A 19,371-nucleotide genomic window follows, 5' to 3' on the forward strand; every position below is an offset into this window, starting at 1 on the left:
ACACCCCTCGGGGAGGGGCGGGGAAAGACTAGATGGTGTGCCCCAGGCTGGGATGTCATTAAGAAGCTCAAACCTTACAGTGGAGCATCATCTCCAAGGTATGCCCATGATCCCTCGGAAATTTTGGGGCCAGAGATACCTCAGGACCTCAGAGCTGTGCTAGCCCATATGCCACCTTTGCAGATTAGAAAAAGTCAGACTTCTTGAAGACACTCTCCGCTACCTGCTGGGAAATCCTTAATGAATTATAGAAATCTGCAAGGTCTTTGCTAGGAAAAGTGCTCTCTTGGGTGTGGCGTTAGATGCAGTGCACAAACCCCACCACTGTTATTGGCAGCCCTATCCAGGTATGGTTGTTCCAGCCCAATGTCGAGGATACCAGATGGTGCCATGTGGCAGTTTGGATTGAACCATTTACAAGAACAGAGGGGTAGAAGGAGCAAAGAGGGAGTGTCAGCAAAAGACAGATGAGACACACTGGAGTGTGCCTGAATTGTTTGCTTTCCAGATCCCTGCTCTGGCCCAGGCAGGTTTCCGGGTACTGGCTGTGGACATGAAAGGCTATGGAGAGTCGTCTGCTCCTCCTGGTGGGTTAGCTCTCTTGTCATGCCTTCTGACTGTCTGAGCTCTCCAACTGCACGGTCTTCCCCTGGTCCCAGGTCAGAGCAGGCAACCGCAAGGGGGTCTGGCTTCATCCTTTTCCTTTCCTGCAGTGTCCTGTGTTTATGCGCTTTGGCCCCCAGATGTTTCTGTTCCCCGTACTCTGAATGAATACAAGAAACCCAATGGCCTGTGTCCTAAGGGAGTCTCCTGCTGGTCGGGGGGGATGTGGGATGTACCATCCATCTCCAGAACTTTTTCATCTTCCCAAACTGAAACTCTGTACCCATTAAACAACAACTCTCCATTCCCCTCCTCCCTCAGCCCCAGGCAGCCACCATTCTAGTTTCTGTCTCTGTGAATTTCACTCCTCCAGCACCTCATGTAAGTGTGTCATATGGTATTTGTCCTTTTGTGACTTATTTGTGGCTTATTTCACTTAGCGCAAGGTCTTCAAGCTTCTTCCATCTTGTAACGTGTCAGAATTCCTTTCCTTTTTAGGGGTGAATAATATTCTGTTGTATGTATAGACTGCATTATTTATGCATTCATCCATCGGTGGGCACTTGGGTTGCCTCTGCTTTTTGGCTAATGTGAATAATGCTGCTGTGAACATGAGTGTACAAATATCTGTTTGAGTCCCTCCTTTCAATTCTTTGGGGTCTGTACCCAGACCTGGAATTGCTGGATCGTGTGGTAGTTTGACAGCCGGATTCTTAACCCAACATCTATGCATCCCAGTGGGAGTCTATCTAAGGATATGTGTTGGGGGCCAAACATCCAGGAAAGGCATCTAAGAGGTTTTTTTAAATGTAATTATTAAAATGTTTATTTTTGTTCGTCTATAATGCAATCTTCCCTGAATCCCCTAGGCATAACTTAGTAATACAGTTCATCATTCAAACTAGAGCACTATTGAAAGGAAAAGAGACACTGTTAATAGGAACACACATAAGCTGAAACTATCCTGACCAAATTGGAACTCATGGTCATGTCCTAAATACAACTTTGTTTTAGTTTTTTTTTTAGAAAAACGTATTTTACATGTTAACTATTGTTGAAAGGTTATACATAACTTGAATGCTAAAGCCAAACATAATGATTTGGAATACATACACATGTATTTCAGGTCATTTGTGTATAAATTTCATATCATCTGGCAATAGATTTTAGGTAACAATTAATTTTCCCTTAAAATTTTGAAGGCTTTTCCCGCTGTTTTCTGGCTTCATGTGCTGTGGTTGAGAAGGCCCCTGCTGTTCTGATCCACAAGCCTTTCTATGTGTCTGTTTGGGTTTTTTTCTTTATGCTTGACACTTTTAGGATCCTTTCTTTATCTGTTGTGTTTTCAGATTTTATAATACTGTGCTCTGATATGGGTCTTTTTTATCTACTTTGTTGAGTACATTTATCTATCTTGGAAATTTTCTGGAATTATTTCTTTGGTAATTTTTTCTTCTGTTTCCTCTCGTCATTTTTTTTTCTTTTTTCTTTCTGGAATTGCTGTTATTGTTAAAATGTCCATACTACCCAAAGCAATCTACAGATTCAATATAACCCCTATCCAAATCCCAAAGACATTTTTTACAGAAATAGGAAAAACAATTTTACGATTCATATGGATCCACAAAAGAGCACAAATAGTCAAATCAGTCTTGAGAAAGAATAAAGCTGGAGGACTCACACTTCTTGATTTCAAAATATATTACAAAACTGCAGTAATCAAAACAGTATGGTACTGGCATAAAGACAGACATATAGACCATGGAGTAGAATCGAGAGCCCAGAAATAAATCCACACGTATACGGTCAACTGAGGCTCGACAAGCGTGCCAAGAACATACAATAGGGAAAGGATAGTTTCTGCAACAAATAGCGCTGGGAAAACTGGATGTTCACATGCAAAAGAATGAAATTGGACCCTTATCTTACACCGTACACCAAAAGCAACTCAAAATGGATTGCAGACTTAAATGTAAGACCTGAAACTAAAACTCCTAGAAGGAAACATGGGGGAGAAGCTTCATGACGTCAGTCTGGGCGATGATTTCACGGATGTGACATCAAAAGCACAGGCAACGAAAACAAAAATAAACAAGTGGACTACATCAATCTAAGAATTTAATAAGATTTCTTTTCTGACAAAGGGGCGCTTGTAGTTTGTTGGGATACTTTTAATCTTGTGAATTAAGTGTGCTTCTTTTATTTTTAATCACAGAAATAGAAGAATATTCCATGGAAGTGTTATGTAAGGTAAGAAGGCTCTTTGGTAACATCTGTAACCTCTGTTCCATCCTGGTGTTCTCAGTGATAGAAGCCAGAAGTGAGGTGTCCACTGAAATCCTAGGAAAGCAACATTTCACAGCATCTGAGTAAATTCTTACTGAAAGTTGGGGTGATTTTTCAAAATGATAGTATGTCAAGTGCTGTTCTAAGTATTTGACGGAAGAGGAAACTGAGTTCCAAGGAGGTGGAGGTATTGCCTGAGGTCGACAGCTGGTGAGCCAGCTGTGAACCCTGCAGTAGTCCCATGCCCGTCCTCTCAGCTCCTCCGTATTGCCTCTCCATCCTGGGCATTTTAAAAGTCACTTTATTTTTGTGAAGCTGTTGGTGGCCAGACCTAGGGAGTTAGTGTGTGGATTGGTGGCTGTAATGGCGCTCCTACTGTAAGACAGGCATGAACACCACCGTCGGGGAGAGGGACTCTCATCTCAGAGCTTGCAGGGGGAGGCGGAGGCCGAGGCGAGGAGACTGTGACGCAGACCTCCGTCAGCCCTGGAGCAAAAGCACAGGCTGTGGAGGGGGCGAGGGGAAGAAACGGCCTCCTGGGCGGCCAGGAGACTGGCGATGCCACTGATCACACTAAAGTTACAAAAAGCCTCCATCTTGGAGTCACGCAGTCTGGAGCTCCGGCATCCGGCCCCACATGCAGGGTTTGGCGTCTCATGTGGAGAACGTGGGAAAAGCTGAGTCTCCAGCTCGGGTGGTCCTGCCTTCCTCAGTTCCCCAGGCTTTGCCTTTTCTGCTCTGCCACTTCTGGTCTTGCTCATATCTCCCCCAAAATCCTGCCAGGATCTCACCAGCCTGTATTATCTTTAAAAGTAGGTTTACAGAAAACTGAATGAAGATCCTTAATACTGCTTACCCTCAAGTGCCCACAAAAACTTCTTTTTTCAATGACATCCCTACAAATGTATTGAAAATCCTTTTTCTCAACCACAACTCCCGAAATTTGTGCCAGTTCATCAAACGACTGTTATTTGCTTTAGAATTGGGTACCTCTAAGGGACCATAGCCCTGTACTCTGTGTGTCTGTCATCTTGGGATTCCCAGTTGGGAATGTTGGAGTGCAGCATGGCAATGATGGCGTCTTCTAAAGTCACTAATACCGGGAGGCTTGTCTCCACCCGGTTGTCCCTTTCACTGTGTGTGGCCTCGGGCGAGTGAGTCCGTTAACCTTCCCAGGCCATGCTGTCAGGTGTAAAGTACAGTGAGTGGATGGGCTCCGTGTCCTCCAAGGCTCCTTCAGACCTGAGTGTGCTGCTCAGTTGGTGGGATGTGGAAATAACGCTGAACTAGTTTCCGGCCACACTGTGGTTAATTGGAAAGTGGAAAGAAGTGGCTGCAGGCAGTCCAGCAGGGATGTTTCGTCTGTGGTGTGCAGACCCTCAGGGTCCATGAGCCCCTGGTGATGGATGCAGAATTTGAAGCAGAGGTAGCCCTGTGCATTTTCCTGGTGGAGGGCCCGTGGTTTCCATCAGATCCTTGGATGTCTGAGGAGACAGAGGAACCATTACAGTTTGGGGAAGGAGTGGGAGATATTACAACATACTCTGTCCTCTTCTTCTCCCTCTCTCTTTTTAAATTGAAGTTCCCTAAGCTTTGCCGTTCCCTGATTGTTGCTGCACCCCCAGCAATTAAACAGTGTCTGGCCCGCAGTCGGCTCTGAGTGAATGCTAGTTGGGAGGATCGATGTTAGAAGTGGGGAGCTTATTGGGTTGCGTGTGGTGGTGGAGCTGCTTGGGAGGGAAGGCATGGACTTTCAGGGGCTTCTTCCCACAGGATGAGGCAGCTGTGACGTGCCCAGGTGTAATTCCACACCTCCTGTCTGGCCGGACGCCAAAGCGCACCTGGCGAGTTTTCCAATAGTTGGTTACGTGGGTAGGCCCCTGAGACAGTCTGTGGGTCCAGGCCCTTCTTTCTGGAAACTGTTTCTGCAGAACCAGGGATCTTTTGGGGAATTGTGAGAATGAGGCTATTTCTTGTTAGAAATGCAGTGGCCCTAGGAGCTGTACCAGATTCTGGCTGCCCTGGAATTACTGACTGATTCCACTTTGACCTCTACGTGGCATCTGGAAGTTGCTGAAAAGCAGAACTCGAGGCTTTTAAGTTGCTTCCCCGGCAGAGATGAGGGCTCAGCAAACAGCAGTAGGTGCTCAGGCGGGGCTGAGGAGCCAGAATGAGAACCCCGAAGTTAAAGGAATAAAAAGAAGAAAGTGACGAGATGCCATGAAGAAAACTTTAGTGCTGGGGTGGTTTTGGACAACAGCGTCAGTTGGGTGCCCTAGAGGGAGAATGCGAAAGGGGTTGAGGCATTCATTTCATTTCCCACATTCCTCCTCCATTGCTTCTCTTGCTGCAGGGTCTCAGGTCACTGCGGTTGCTGTAGCTGTATGCAATTCTGCACCCTACAGCCCTTAGAGACCAGAGCCTCCAGGACTCTCTCTTCTATGGGACAGTCTGTGGGTTCTCAGGTCCTCTTCGAGAACATGTGCACGCTGCCCCTTTACTAGGCACACTATCAGGTTTCTGGAAACCTTCAGCTAAATTCCTCTTTAGTGCATGTATTAGTCAGCTCAGGCCGCCATAACAAAATACCACAGACAGGTGGCTTAAACAAGAGAAATGTATTTTCTCACAGTTCTGGGGGCTGGAAGTCCAGGATCAGGGGGGGCCAGCATGGCGGGGATCTGGTGAGAGCCCTCTTTCTGGCCTGCAGACCACCGCCTTCTCGCTGTGTGATCACTGTGGGGAGAGAGCTCTGCTGTCTCTCCTTAGAGGAACATTAATCCTATAGGATTGGGATCCTGATCACACTAGGCATTAGGGCTTCAGCACCTGAATGTTGAGGGCACATAAACACTCAGTCCCTGACAGAGGGCCCGCATGAAACATCCAATAATTGCTCTCCCCTCTTTGGGGGGAAGGTGAAAATACAAACAAATGAAGTAATTACACCAATACTTTGTGCCTCCATTTTAAAAAAATAACCAAATTTAGGGGCTGGCCCTGTGGCCGAGTGGTTAAGTTCACGCGCTCCGCTGCAGGCGGTGCAGTGTTTCGTTGGTTCGAATCCTGGGCACAGACATGGCACTGCTCATCAAACCACGCTGAGGCAGCGTCCCACATGCCACAACTAGAAGGACCCACAATGGAGAATATACAACTATGTACCGGGGGGCTTTGGGGAGAAAAAGGAAAAAAATAAAATCTTAAAAACAAAAGAAATTATCAGACTATGTTGAACATGACATTAAATTTACAAAAAAATTAAAAATAACCAAATTTAACTGATGGAACCTGTCATCCGTGCTTTCCTTTTCATGCTCTGTTGGGGGCACTGAGGGGCTTGCCCTCCGCTCCCCGCCAGGTGAGGCTGTCATCGTGACCCTGGCTTTTCAGGGCTGGCGGGGGTGGGGGTAGCGAAAGGAGTCAGAACAACACCCCTTCCTTTTGAAGCAGTCACTGGTTGTAGACAGAACTCTGTGTCTTCCCCATTCCCGGTGAAAGGGGTTTCATATTGGTAGGTTCCCCCAGCGGCTGACTGAGACGAGGGTGGCGGATCTCTGAACACTTGTTAATGCTCTTGGGGCAGAGAATGCGAGGGCTGTGGGAAAGCCCCTTGTCTTGTCCCTGTCTCTGTTGTCCTGAAATTTCCACCTCCTTGCTTCATCTAGAAGAACTAAAAAATAGGTTCTGCCCAGAGGAGGAAAAATATCGCCTTTCATTTTGGAACCACCTGGAACGGTAGACGACGGAAATATACTCGCATATGTTTTCTAAGTCTCCAGACTCTTGCCAGTGCAGGCTCTGCAGCCCCCAACGAGGGCGTTTATCTGGAGAATCCAGAACAAGCTGAGATTACTTCTCAGAGGGTAGGAAGAGGGGAGGACTCATGGGGCTACAAACTATTTAAAATAAAGCTGTTGGTCTCCGTACTAAAAAAGGATGGCTTTGAATGTTTTGATTTTGAATTTTTGAAATCAGATAGACCTGGAGTCAGTGCCAGTTCTGTCACTACTCTAGCCGCGTGGTCCTGGCTTCATGAGTTAATCTGTGTGAGCCTCAGTTTCCCCATCTGTAGAGTGGCGGCATCGGTCCCTCCGTGCAGCCGTGTGAGGGCAGGGAAGGGCTGCGTGTGAGGCGCCCTGTACAGCACCTCTTGCCCAGCAGGGGCTCCTTCAATGCAGCCCTACAGACTTTTCTGTTATAACAGCAGAGGCCCCTCCGTTGGCTCAGGTAAATGGGCGATGGTGTTGACAAGTCAGACGGGAGTCTTGTAGGAGGAGTGGGGCTGGGAAACAGGAAGGTCAGTGTGGCTTTCTGCAGGGGCTGAATGGCTGTCAGGTCTCTGACTCGTTCCCTCCCACGTCTGCCCTGTCCTCCCCTCCACCCCGTCCCTGGCAGGATTATCCTGCTTGTGCAATTGGCGCATGCCCAGGACAACGCCCCAGCCCTGAATCTGGATGACTCTTCATCGCCAACCCCAAACCTCCGAATGTGACTGTATTTGGAGATACTTCTCACACATCTCAGACACCTTTTCAGGCTCCATGGTTGCTGGCCCATGTGGCCAGGTCTCTGCGTGTGTTGGGGCATGAGGGGCAGGAGCTTACCATCCTGGGGCAAGGCAAGCAGCCAGACCTCTCCATAACAGTTTTCTTCCCCTTTCTCCCTCCAGGGAAGAAGCTGTGACTTCTGTCCTACAATGAATTGGGCCCTGTTAGGGATGTGTACTGACATATCCTGAATAATCACTCTGCACGTTTGGGGCCTGCCTGGTTACTGTGTGGATGCTGGAAAGGGAAGGAAGATAACTCAAAAGCCCGTGAAACAGCAGAACGTTGTGTTGGTCTGCTCAGGCTGCCATAACACAGTACCATAGACTAAGTGGCTTAAACAACAGGAATTTGCTCTGTCACCATTCTGGAGGCTGGAAGTCCAAGATCAGGGTGTCAGCGTGGGTTCCTCTGAGGCTTGTAGACTGCTGTCTTCTCCCTGTTTCTTCACATGGTCTTTCCTCCGTACCTATCGTATCTGTGTCCAGATCTTCTGTTCTTATAGGGACGCCAATCAGATTAGATTAGGCTCTCCCCTTATGACCTCATTTTAACCTAATCCCCTCTGTAATGACCCCATATCCAAATACAGTCACATTTAGAGGTACTGGGGCGTTAGGGCTTCAACATAGGAATTTTGGGGAGACACACTTCAGCCCATGACAAAGGCAGACACAGTCATTCTAATCTTGAAGTAGCTGAGGCGGGTAAATACAGTTTCTGATTTTTTAATATTTTCTTTCTTAGGACATGGTAACCTTCCTGGATAAGTTGGTAAGTAATTATTTTGAACTGATTTCTTTGGAGAATTCTGTTTGGGCTTGGGCCCTTAAAGAAAAGGTGTAACCTTTGAAGGTGTCAGCTGTTAGAGCCCTCGAGGGGGTGGCGAGGGCAGGGACACTCTGGGGCAGTGGGAGGCGGGGTGGTTGGTTGGGAGGAATTGCAGAGACAGAGACAGCAAGGTGTTTGGAGAAGAGCGTAGAGGTGAGTTCTTTTTTTTTCTCCCATGGAGAAAAAAAGCATCTTCCCGGGAATAGGATACTTCTGTTGGCTTTGAGCAAAGGTGAAGAGCCTTGAATCAAGAAATTTAGAAAACATCCTATAGGCTAATATTTCACAACTTTTAAAGCTTCCATCCCTTTTTTAATATCTAAATTTGAATGCCTTCGTTAACGTTGTTTGGAATGTCAAACTCTAAACAGATCAACAGCTGTGATCCGAGAACGTGCTTTTGCAGAGCCCACATGCAATTCCTGAGGCTGTGGTTTGCTAACAGCCTCCTCCCATCCTCAGTTAGGTCACGGTGGCAGAATGAAAATCCTGCAGCATGGCTGAGGGCAAAAAGGGCTAAACCAGGACGGTGACAGTGGAGGGGGAGCTAAGAGAACCTCAATGCAGTGAGATTTATCACCTGTTAATTGGATGTGAGAGTCGAGAGAAGAATCCAAGATGACTGAGGAATTCCAGTTCAACAGCAAAGTATGGTGCCAGACACTGTAGGAAATGAGGCGAAGATGTCGTGGTCCCTGCCCTCTGCAGACCCTCAGTCCCACGGAATTGGTTTTGGAATTTTTGAGTATGGTGGGGCATCTAAGAGGACTTGGCCTGGTGTGGTCCGCTCAGTCCTACTCTGTAATGACCTTCTATCTAGAAGGTTTCCAGCTGGCTCAGAATGTCTCTTATTCTGATTGCTAAAAGAGAGTCTCTGTTGTTGCTGGCCAGCTGGGTTAGGTGTCCTTCCCTGGTCATTATTGGGACACTTAGGAAGGAAGCTGGGCCAACTGCAGATGAGGTGGTCATCCACCACCTGGAGGTGGTAGTTGAAGCTATTGGAGTAGATGAGTTCCCCAACAGACCTGAGAGCTGAGCAGTGAATACTCCCATGTAAGAGGCCAACTGCAGATGAGGTGGTCATCCACCACCTGGAGGTGGTAGTTGAAGCTATTGGAGTAGATGAGTTCCCCAACAGGCCTGAGAGCTGAGCAGTGAATACTCCCATGTAAGAGGTAGAGGCGGGAGTGGACTCAGTGAAGTAAGAAGAGAGTCTGGAAAGCGCAGCGTCACAGGAGCCTGGGGAAGAAATGTCTGATGCTGCAAAACAGTCAGAAGGGTGAGAACCGAAAGGAAAAAAACTATTACTAGTGGTTAATAGACTTTAAGAGTGAAGTTTCAGTGGACTCAGGGGTAGCAGAGAAGAAGCCAGGCTGCAGAGACTTAAGAAGGTTGTTAGGGAGGCAGCAGGTGTAGACCATAGTGAGAATTTTGACAACACAGAGGAGACAGAGGTACGGCAGGGAGCTGAGTCAAGGAACTGCCTCTCAAGATGGAGATGAGGCTGGGGAGGGTCTGAAAGGCCCTGATATGGCTGAACAAGGCCAGCAGGGTGGGTAGAGGAGAGAGCCCGATTTCAGGCTTGGGAGACCAGGATTTTAATTGTGGCTCCACCACTTACCATCCACGCAGCCGCCTTGGTCAAGTCGCCTGACCACTGTGAGGCTGTCTTCCCATTTGTGAAGTGTGTATCGGGAGGTTATTAGAATTCCAGACAGTGAGTGTAAACACTTAGCGCAGTGCCTGGGCCACAGTAGGTGCTCAGTAAAAGGGAGCTGTTGTCATTTCATTGCTAGCAGCAGCAGAAGAAAGGAAGGGGCAGGTAGGAAGGGAGAGATTGAAGATGCTCTTGAGCCTTTAATGGTTAAGGGAGGGAAGATCCCAAAGGAACAGGGAATAGAATCATATCACTCAATGAAAGATGAACTTGGAACACGAAGAGATAAAGTCATACCAACTTTAAGATGAAAGAGAAGAAAGTAAAACAAATTTTGATTCGAGGGAAGGTAGAGAGAGAGAGGGGCCCCTACGGCCTCAGTCTTCTAAGAATATTTAAAAGGCCAGACATTTGTGTAGAGGCTGTGTGGGGCCGGTATGTGAGGGATTGGAGGCTTCGGAAGGGTAGACGTTTGGAGCAGCTGCTGCGCCCTCACTGGAGGAACCCCCTAGGAAGTGAATGAAACGGTTGCCGGCTGAGGGTTGGGCCTCAGGGGAGCCGAGGCCTTGGACTCTCGACACTCCATCCCAGAAACCTGCCCACATCCACTCTCTTCTTTATCCTGCTCTAGGGCATCTCTCAAGCGGTGTTCATTGGCCATGACTGGGGAGGCATGCTGGTGTGGAACATGGCTCTCTTCTACCCTGAGAGAGTGAGGTAAGAATTTGGGTAACACTGGACTTGAATTCACATTAGAATCCTTCCTCAGGTCTTGAACCCTGGAAAACTTCTTGAAAACGAAGAGGTTATCTGGGAAGATTAACACCTTAGCTCCCTAGTGCCCATTGACACATTAACAAGGAGGGCTTACTGAACTGATGTCTTAGGAAGCAAGCCTGTCCTAGTTGCCAGTAATGGGACAGTAGTAGCTGGTGGGAATGTGGGAGGAGGATGGTAGACTTTGCGGGGAGTGGGTGAGGCAGCAAGAGTGTCGGATTCCTAGAATCGAGTGCCAGGAGAGACTCCCGCTAAGGACAGGAGTCAGAAAAAGTGGCTTTCAGTTTTTCCCTGGACTGGCTATATGACAAATCCTTTCACCCATTAGGCCTTGGTTTCCTCAACCACAAAGTGGTAATGGTAGGTCCTCTCTGACTGTATGCCCTGCACAATGCTGCACAGATGTCAGGGTAGAATGGCATTTCAGGGTCCCGGGGGGAGCTCTCAGATGCTGGCTGTTGAACCCAGAGAGTCAGGGGGCCTTTGTGCCCAAATCCCATTTGAGCTGGCACTTGCAGCTGAAGCCTGTCTGACCTCCCATTTCACCCTCAGATCTTAGCAAATTAAATAAACATCATCCTTAGCAGCCTTCTGTATTTCCCTGACTAATCCACTTACTTTTTATTTGGGTAAGTTTATAAGAACAGAAACACCAGAGAACTTTGTTCAGCTCAACGCCAACTCGAATGGTAGGATGATATTGAAGACTGAAAAGAATCAAACATTTCCTAAAGTATTTGTAAAGTTTTCACACTCTTGTTCTTCTTTTTTTTTTTTTTTTTTTTTAATTTTTTCCTCCCCAAAACCCCCCGGTACATAGTTGTATATTCTTTGTTGTGGGTTCTTCTAGTTGTGGCATGTGGGACGCTGCCTCAGCATGGCTTGATGAGCAGTGTCATGTCCGCGCCCAGGATTCGAACCAACGAAACACTGGGCCGCCTGCAGCGGAGCGCGCGAACTTAACCGCTTGGCCACGGGGCCAGCCCCCACGCTCTTGTTCTTCTGATCTCTTCAGCTGCACTCTGTCCTCACTCTCGTTCAAAGTCAAAATGAGAATTCAGTTCTTAAGAATTGGATTCACCACAAAGTTACTCTCCAGCCCGTATTGATGCCTCCTGAAGGACACAAAAGGAAATAGAGTGACGAGCATATGGTCTCTACGTGGAAGGAGGTGCAACACCTTCTTGTTGTTTTATTAAACATAATCTCTCTCTCCTGGGAGAATTTAAAGATACTGAACATGAGCCAGGTGAAGTTGTGCCCAGAATAACCTCAGATCAAAGACACGTAAGCGTGCTCTGGTCTCCTGTTCCTCCTCTCACTGTTCTTTCGTTGGTTCTGGTCGTAGCGCTCCTGCTACGCTGCTCTCATCAGAGCAGCCCTGATTCTGCGTTCCTGAGAGGCCAGGAGGAAGCCGAGACCCTCCTCCAGGGCTGTCCGCGGTGGGACGTGGCATCTCTTTGAGAATATTGCTGACAGCAGGGGCCAGCCCTGTGCCTGAGTGGTTAAGTTCGTGTTCTCCACTTCAGAGGCCCAGGGTTTCACCAGTTCCGATTCTGGGCGTGGACATGGCACCGCTCATCGGGCCATGCTGAGGCAGCATCCCACGTGCCACAACTACAAGGACCCACAACTAAAATATGCAACTACGTACTGGGGGGATTTGGGGAGAAAAAACAGGGGGAAAACAAAGAAGATTGGCAACAGTTGTCAGCTCAGGTGCCAATCTTTAACAACAACAACAACAAGAATATTGTTGACAACATTGATCTTCACCTTTCTAGCCAGAAAATGAGTGAGACAAAAAAAAACCCACCTTTAGTGTGGAATATTCCTTTGAATCCTTGGTTTTGGTGTTCTTCTGAGATAAGCTGCGGGGACCTATTCAATATAAGTGTCAGCTCACCTGTTTGACCAAGAATACCCTTTTATGTCCTTTCTTTGCCAATCACCTGGAGATTCTGCTCCCAAAGGAGGCTGTGGTTTAGCCTTTTCTAATCTTCTTGCCAGTTAGCAACAACATTTATATGCTACCATCTCATTTAGTGATGATAATATTTTTTTATATATGGAATAAGCTATATGTCAAGGCAATTAAAAAGAAAACCCTACACTGCTCTGAATATTTCATAAAAGCCAGAGTTTCTTGACTTGTGATTTAAGTAATGCTTAAAATAGTTCACTATGGTAGCATTGGAGACCTGTGGGTATCAATATAATTGTATCCTAATCTAACCTGCACTGTCCGTAGTGGCTATTGGACATTTGAAATGTGGCCAATTCAAATTGAGATTACTGTGAGTGGAAAGCACCTTCCAGCTTTCAGACTTAGTACTAAAAAAAGAAAGTAAACTATTTGTAATTTTTATATTGATTATTACATGTTGAAATTATTAATATTTTAGCTATATTGGGTTAAATTTTAAATTAATATTAAATTTATATTAAATGTTAAATTAAGATTAATTACTATTTTAGATTAATCTCACCTTTTTCTTTTTACTTGTTTTAATTTGATTACTAGAAAATTTAAGGTGATATTTGTGGCTCTCATTATATTTCTTTTGGTTGGCACTGGCTAAACCTTACCACTCCACTTCCTGATCATTTCATTTGCCCTAATTATCCCACTCTTCCTCTTTTATATCTCCCCCTAAATATTCTCTCCTCTCTATTTCTCTTCTGGGAAAAAGTTTTCCAGGGTAAGAATGGGATACGAATCCCTTACTGACCAGCCAGACTAACTAGTCCTGGTTAACTTCTATCAACGTTGTCTTTGCGGGGTCAGATCCACCCCTGTCTTTTGTTCCTCTTGCTGCCCCCCCGTTCCCCTTAGAGTGACTAATGCAGTAGACTGCTGTTGGTCTCCTTGCTTCAGGTTCCCCTCCCTGCTTCCATGGGGTATGTCACTGCTTGATGCCTCACTTCCTGACTGCGAGTTCCCTCCACTCTCGCCTCTTCTCAAAGCCGTCCTGGTTTTCTTGTTTTCTGCAGCATGAAGTCCAGACACAGGGCCCTTCATGTCCAGGCTCCCCCTTGCCTTTCTGGCTTTATTTCCCAAGATTCCCCATTAAATACTTGCCCTCTGGCCACATAGACCCCTTGCTCCATCAAGCTCAACCACAAGCTTTGCCCTTTTCTAGAATTTGCTCATGCTGCCTCATGATGTTTCCTTTACAGGTATCATTTCCCCTCCTGAATCTCCCCCACCCTTAAAGCCAAGTTCAAATACTCTGTTTTCCATAAGGTCTTCCATGATGCCCAAATCTAGAAATTCTTTATCTCCTTAAACTCCCTTGGTATTTCGTGCTATTCTTATGGCTCCTATCACAGACTCTCTCATAATATAGTCATGGGTATATTTGTCTAGCCTTCCTTATTAAATTATAATAAGCTCCTTGAGTATTGATTTTATATTTTCTCTCCCCTAGTATATAGCATGAAATTACACTTGACACAGTGAGTGAAGGAAAGAAAAATGAATGCCTTTTTAAAAACTAGAAAGAGATTGTAATGTCCACATATTCTAATCAGGTTGATATACTTCATGTAACCTGTACGTGTGTGTGTGTGTGTGTGTGTGTGTGTGTCTAAGGCAAGTAGGTGAGAAATCCTGCAGTTAAGCAGGAAAAAAACCACTGGGCTGGGAGGCAAGAAGTCTGAGTGCTGATCCCCTTGCCCCACACGCTGCTGGTATGAGATCTTGTGCATATCACATTCCCGCTCTGAGCTTCGGTTTTGACGTGTAAGGTCCTTTCTGGGTCTTGCAGACTGTCTGCTTACAGGGTCTGTGTCTCGGTGCCTCTTCTTTCCATAGGGCAGTGGCCAGTTTGAATACTCCCTTCATGCCAGCAAATCCCAATGTGTCACCAATGGAGATCATCAAAGCCAATCCTGTTTTTAATTACCAACTCTACTTCCAGGAACCAGTAAGTTGGGGCCCTGAGAGCAATGATCCCAGTAAGGTTTTTGCTCTTCTTTCCCATTTCTCTCTCCTTCTCCCCATTGGTTTGATTTATCTCTGTCCCCGTTATTTTCTGTGGCACTACTCAGAAGTGGTTTTACAAATGGGCTCAGGTGAGACTGCCTCCAGAGCTCAGCTGGGCCTTGCCAGGTGATGGCACGTTTCTGTGTGTGTGCGTTTGGGGTGGCAAGGGGAATGGGAGTGTGGGGGTGGCATACCGGGTTCTCCTGCTCTGAAATCCTGGAGTGGGGGGCTCAGTGCTAGTTTGGAGCAGCCCCCTCTTAGTTCTTTGGCTGAGAGGCTGGCGAAACCCACCTCTTGATGGTGACAGCTCCTGGCCTTTTTCCGGGGAGCTGATCTCTGCCTACTGAGGAGTGTCGTCTGTGATTACAGAGAGCGCCAGAGCCTAAACACCCTGCACTAGGCCCCGAGTGTGCTCTGGGAGATGTGGGAGGTTTCTAGGGTCACTCTGTGTGCCACAAAGCCCAAGATGCCTTTCAAGGATGTCCCCGGGAGCTGGGGGGATGTGTGTGATGCGGTGTCACTGTCACCTTTCACTGGGATTCACTGAGAGCAGCATCATGAGTCTGGCCTGGGTGCCCCCGCTTCAGCTGCCCTCGTCTGTGGGAGGCATCTGCTACTCATCCGTTTGTGCGCTCTGGACCCCAGTGTCTAGCTACCTCTGGGTAATTCCAGAGAGGATAGAAGATGGTTCCTAACACTCCAAAGAGAGAAGAATGGATCCAGCGAATCAATAAAGAGCACGAGAGCATCTCCCCACACCTCTCCCCAGCCCTTGCCCTTCTGCAGTAGGAGGTACCATTTCCAGCGAGGATCATAACTGTCCTAGTTTTGATTCAGTGTCTTAACTCTTTACGAACGATTTTCATTGATAAAATGGTGCATTGAAAGAGGAACTTTTTGATTCAGGCAATAACCAGACTCATTCAGTAAAACACCAGAAGCCTCCAGCAACGGCATGAAAAGCCCTTCCCCAGCAGCTGCACTGGATGGCCTTCGTGCTTCGGGTGAGGTGCAGGGAGTGGCAGCTTCAGCATCTCCCGGGGAGCTTGTTAGAAATGCAGACTCACAGGCACCCTTTGCAATCTGCCCAACAAGAATGTGTCTCAACAAGGTCCCCCAGGTGCCTCATGCACGTGAACTGCCTAGGGAGGTCCTCCCGGCTTTGACAGCTTGTCTTCTGTGACTCACTCCGTTTCTGCCATTCTCTAGCCCAGTGATTGTCAAACATCAGCATACATCAGAACCACCTCGAAAGCTAGTTAAAACACAGATTGCTGGACCCCCACCCCCAGAGTTCTGATTCAGTCAGTTTTGTTGGGACCAAAGGATTCGCATTTCTAGCAAGGTAATGCTAATGCTGCTGGTGCTGGAGCCCCGCCTGGAGAACCGCACGGTGGCCCGAGGAAAGGGCTAGTCCTGCCATTTTCCGGGTAGTGGGGGGCCAACAGCCGTCCTCAGTGGGTTAGAGGCCTGGGGCAGCTGGTTCCAGCCAAGGATTGCTGGAGCGGGCAAGGGCCGTGCTGACTGTCTCTCTAACGTGGGTTCCCTTTACTGCAGTGATTCTCAGACTTCTGGTCCAGGACCCTTTACACTCTTAAAAATTATCGAGAGCTCAGAGAGTGTTACTTAATGTGGGCTATATCTATTGCTGTTTACCGTACTAGAAGTCGAAATTTTAAAATATTTATTAATATTCACTTAAAAAGTAATAATAATGTACCCATGTTAATGTAAACAACGTTTTTATTTTTTAAAAAAAACCCTTGATTTTCCTTTAAACATTTAGTGAGGGAGTAGCATTGTTTTACGTTTTTCAAGCCCCCTTCGTGTCTGGCTTGACGGAGACAGCTAGATTCTCTTAGCTGCGTCTGCATTCAGTCTTTTGTGATTGCACATGTGGAGCTTCTGGAAAACTCTGCTGTACGCTTATGAGAACATGAGTGTGAGAAGGAGAAATGGCATGCTAGTATTATTGCAAAATGGTTTGTCCTGGGTCCTCTGAAAGGGTCTCAGTGCTCCCCCAAGGTCTCCAGACTATACCCTTTGAGAAATACTGCTTTTTCAAAAAAAAGTTGTATTAATGTAATTGTAGGCGATAGAAAAAGGGAAATAATAGTATCACTATATATTGTATTTTGATCAAACTACATTATTTATCAACCATATTCAGCTTATTAAAAAATTTTTATTATTTCTTAAATTGTTGTAAAATACATGTAACACAAAATTTACCATCTTAGCCACTTTTAAGTGTCCAGTTCAGTGGCATTAAGTACACTCACGTTTTTGTGCAAGCATGACCACCATCCATCTCTAGAACTCTTTTCATCTTACAGAACTGAAACTCTGTCCCCATTAAACACTAACTCCCCCTGCCCCTCCCGCAGGCCCTGGCCACCACCCTTCTACTGTCTGTCTCCATGGATTTGACTGTTTAGTTTCCTCACTTAGGTACCAAGTGGGATCATACCGTATTTGTCCTTTTCTGACTGGCTTATTTTATTTAGCTAATGTCCTCAGGGTTCATCCATGTTGTAGCATGTGCCAGAGTTTCCTTTTTTGAGGCTGAATAGTATTTCCTTGTGTGGATAGACCGCATTCTGTTTATCTGTTCATCTGTTGATGGACACTTGGGTTGCAGTTGCTGCTTTCTGAGTGCCTGTGGGCCAGGCAGTTCTGTACACAACAGCACTACGGCGTTCTCTCCTGTCTTTTCAGCTGCGCAGGCAGAGGCTCTGAGAGGTTCACTAACTGGCCCAAGACCAGGTCTGTGTCTGGGTCAGGCTGTTGACCTAGTCTTGTTTGACTTCCCCTAAGCCATGCTGAGAGGGAGCTTGGACTTCATTCTGTGTGCCCTGCACGTCCACACAGAGAGGGGAGGAGCAAACCAGGGTGAGCTCAAAGTCCTGATTGAGAAAGTAAATTGCAGCCCTAGTATGGCAAAGTTTTTGGTTTCAAAGGTTGTTACGGTCATTGTGAAAAAGTCAGTATCTCTATTGCTTTGTTGTAGCAGCTGGGTTTAAAATCTGCAAGAAGGGTTTGCGGGATGGTTTTGTTCTTAGGAACCAAGCCTCTTGGCAGGGGAATGTTAGACATTCAAATTAGTGATCTGGCCACTGAAAGGCTCCCAGGAATGGGGTTTGGGGTAAAGCCAGCAGCTGAGGCTGGTCAGGATCGGCACAGAGCTGAGTCTGAAGGAGAAACCATTCAATTCACGGGCCCTGCCAGCATATCTGCCGCCTGCTCAGTAAGGGCATGGACCGACTGAGCCACTTCCTCTCTCTGGCCGTCAGTTTCCTCATCTGGAAAAGGATGATCTAGTTGGATGTTTTTCAAACAGGTAATAGCTTCAAACTTGAGCTGAATTCAGGTCAATAAATTAAACATAGCGTGTAGGGCAACTCTTTCCTTAGGAGTGGGTGCTGGGAGCCCCTCCTTCCTGCCTCTCTCCTCCCAGCCCGGCAGGCGAGAGGAGTCACCCCTGAGTGCTCAAGGTCACTCCAGACTCCTTCAGCCCAAGGAAGCCTCCAGTGTGTGCCGTGGGTGCGCCCGGCCCTCCCACCTCCAGCTCATGTTTGCTGAGCGCCACAGGGTGCTGCTTAGACAAAGTCCAGGGTGGTCAGCTCCCCCAGGTCTCGGAACCCTTAGCCAGCGTGCTCACTGTCTCGTCCCGGGAATTTGCCAAGTCTGGTGGCAACTAAAATTAAAAGTCATGTTTTTCTTTCCTTGTCAGAGAAGGGATCATCGGCTTTGCATTTGTATAGTAAGATCGGATGAGGAGGAGGAAGCTCTGGGCAGCAAGACAGACAGAGTCGGCTGGGTCATTTCAGCCTGATCTGTTCCATTTTTTAAATATTAGGATTCTTAATGTCCCGACTTAGCCTGGGGATATCTTAGCCCTTTAGCCCCCCAAATCAGGACATGTCTAGTATATCCTGTTAATCCTGCCCTCTTCCACCTCCCAGCACTGGTCCTCTTTACTTGTTCTTAGCAGTGTCTGTGTGTTTTTATTTCTTTGGGGAAGACTATGGTGCACACCTGTGTGTGTGTGTGTCTGGAACCATATAACAGATTTTAAGCACCAAAACTCACTTTTCAGTATTTAGCCAGCTGAGAAACTAGGGAATAGAGAGAAATGTGTTGAAAGGAAATTGTAGGTGGTAGTCAAGAGAGGTGGTTCCACCTGGCGGAAGGGCGAACATCCATGAACGGTTTTCTTCTGTCTACCTCACAGCGGGAAGTCTTCCTTAACACCCAGTAACTCCTTCAGCCTACGAGACAGCTGGTGATTTGTTACATCGTTAATTTTTTAAGTGATGCTTGCTATTTAAAAAAAAAAAAAAGTTCTGAGTTGTGTAAAATAAAAGGTTAAATCCCCCTTCACTCATCTAGAACTAGCCACTATGAGTAGTTTGCTGAGTATTTCCCAGGCATTTTTTTAAAATATGCTTTTTAAGTGTGTGTGTAGATGAGCCTATATATAATCTTACTATAAATGGGCTCATGCTGCTTTGGCATTTAATAGCTCTCGGACAGATTTTCCTGTCAGTATGTAGAGATTCGCCTCATTCTTTTTAATGGCAGTTTGGGTCTTCATAATGCAGATGGACCATGGTTTATTTAACCAGCCCCCCATGGAAGGACATTATTTTGATTGTTTTTCACAGCTGAATAATACA

The 19,371-nt window shown here is 46.7% G+C and overlaps 1 protein-coding gene across 2 annotated transcripts in view; it reads left to right on the top strand.

Moving 5' to 3' along the window:
- The window catches only part of EPHX2 (epoxide hydrolase 2), a 69,998-nt gene that overhangs the window by 35,727 nt on the left and 14,900 nt on the right, over positions 1-19,371 (top strand). Inside the window, exons 8-12 of one of the 2 annotated variants that reach the window (XM_001492675.7) lie at positions 509-587; positions 2,819-2,853; positions 8,187-8,213; positions 10,559-10,644; positions 14,522-14,633. In XM_001492675.7, coding sequence (XP_001492725.1) covers positions 509-587; positions 2,819-2,853; positions 8,187-8,213; positions 10,559-10,644; positions 14,522-14,633 — 339 coding nt within the window. Of the gene's footprint in view, positions 1-508; positions 660-924; positions 985-2,818; positions 2,854-8,186; positions 8,214-10,558; positions 10,645-14,521; positions 14,634-19,371 lie in introns of those variants that run through there. The other variant, XM_070261267.1, reaches the window with a different exon arrangement.

Source organism: Equus caballus, chromosome 2 (assembly GCF_041296265.1).
Source record: "Equus caballus isolate H_3958 breed thoroughbred chromosome 2, TB-T2T, whole genome shotgun sequence".
NCBI lineage: Eukaryota > Metazoa > Chordata > Mammalia > Perissodactyla > Equidae > Equus > Equus caballus.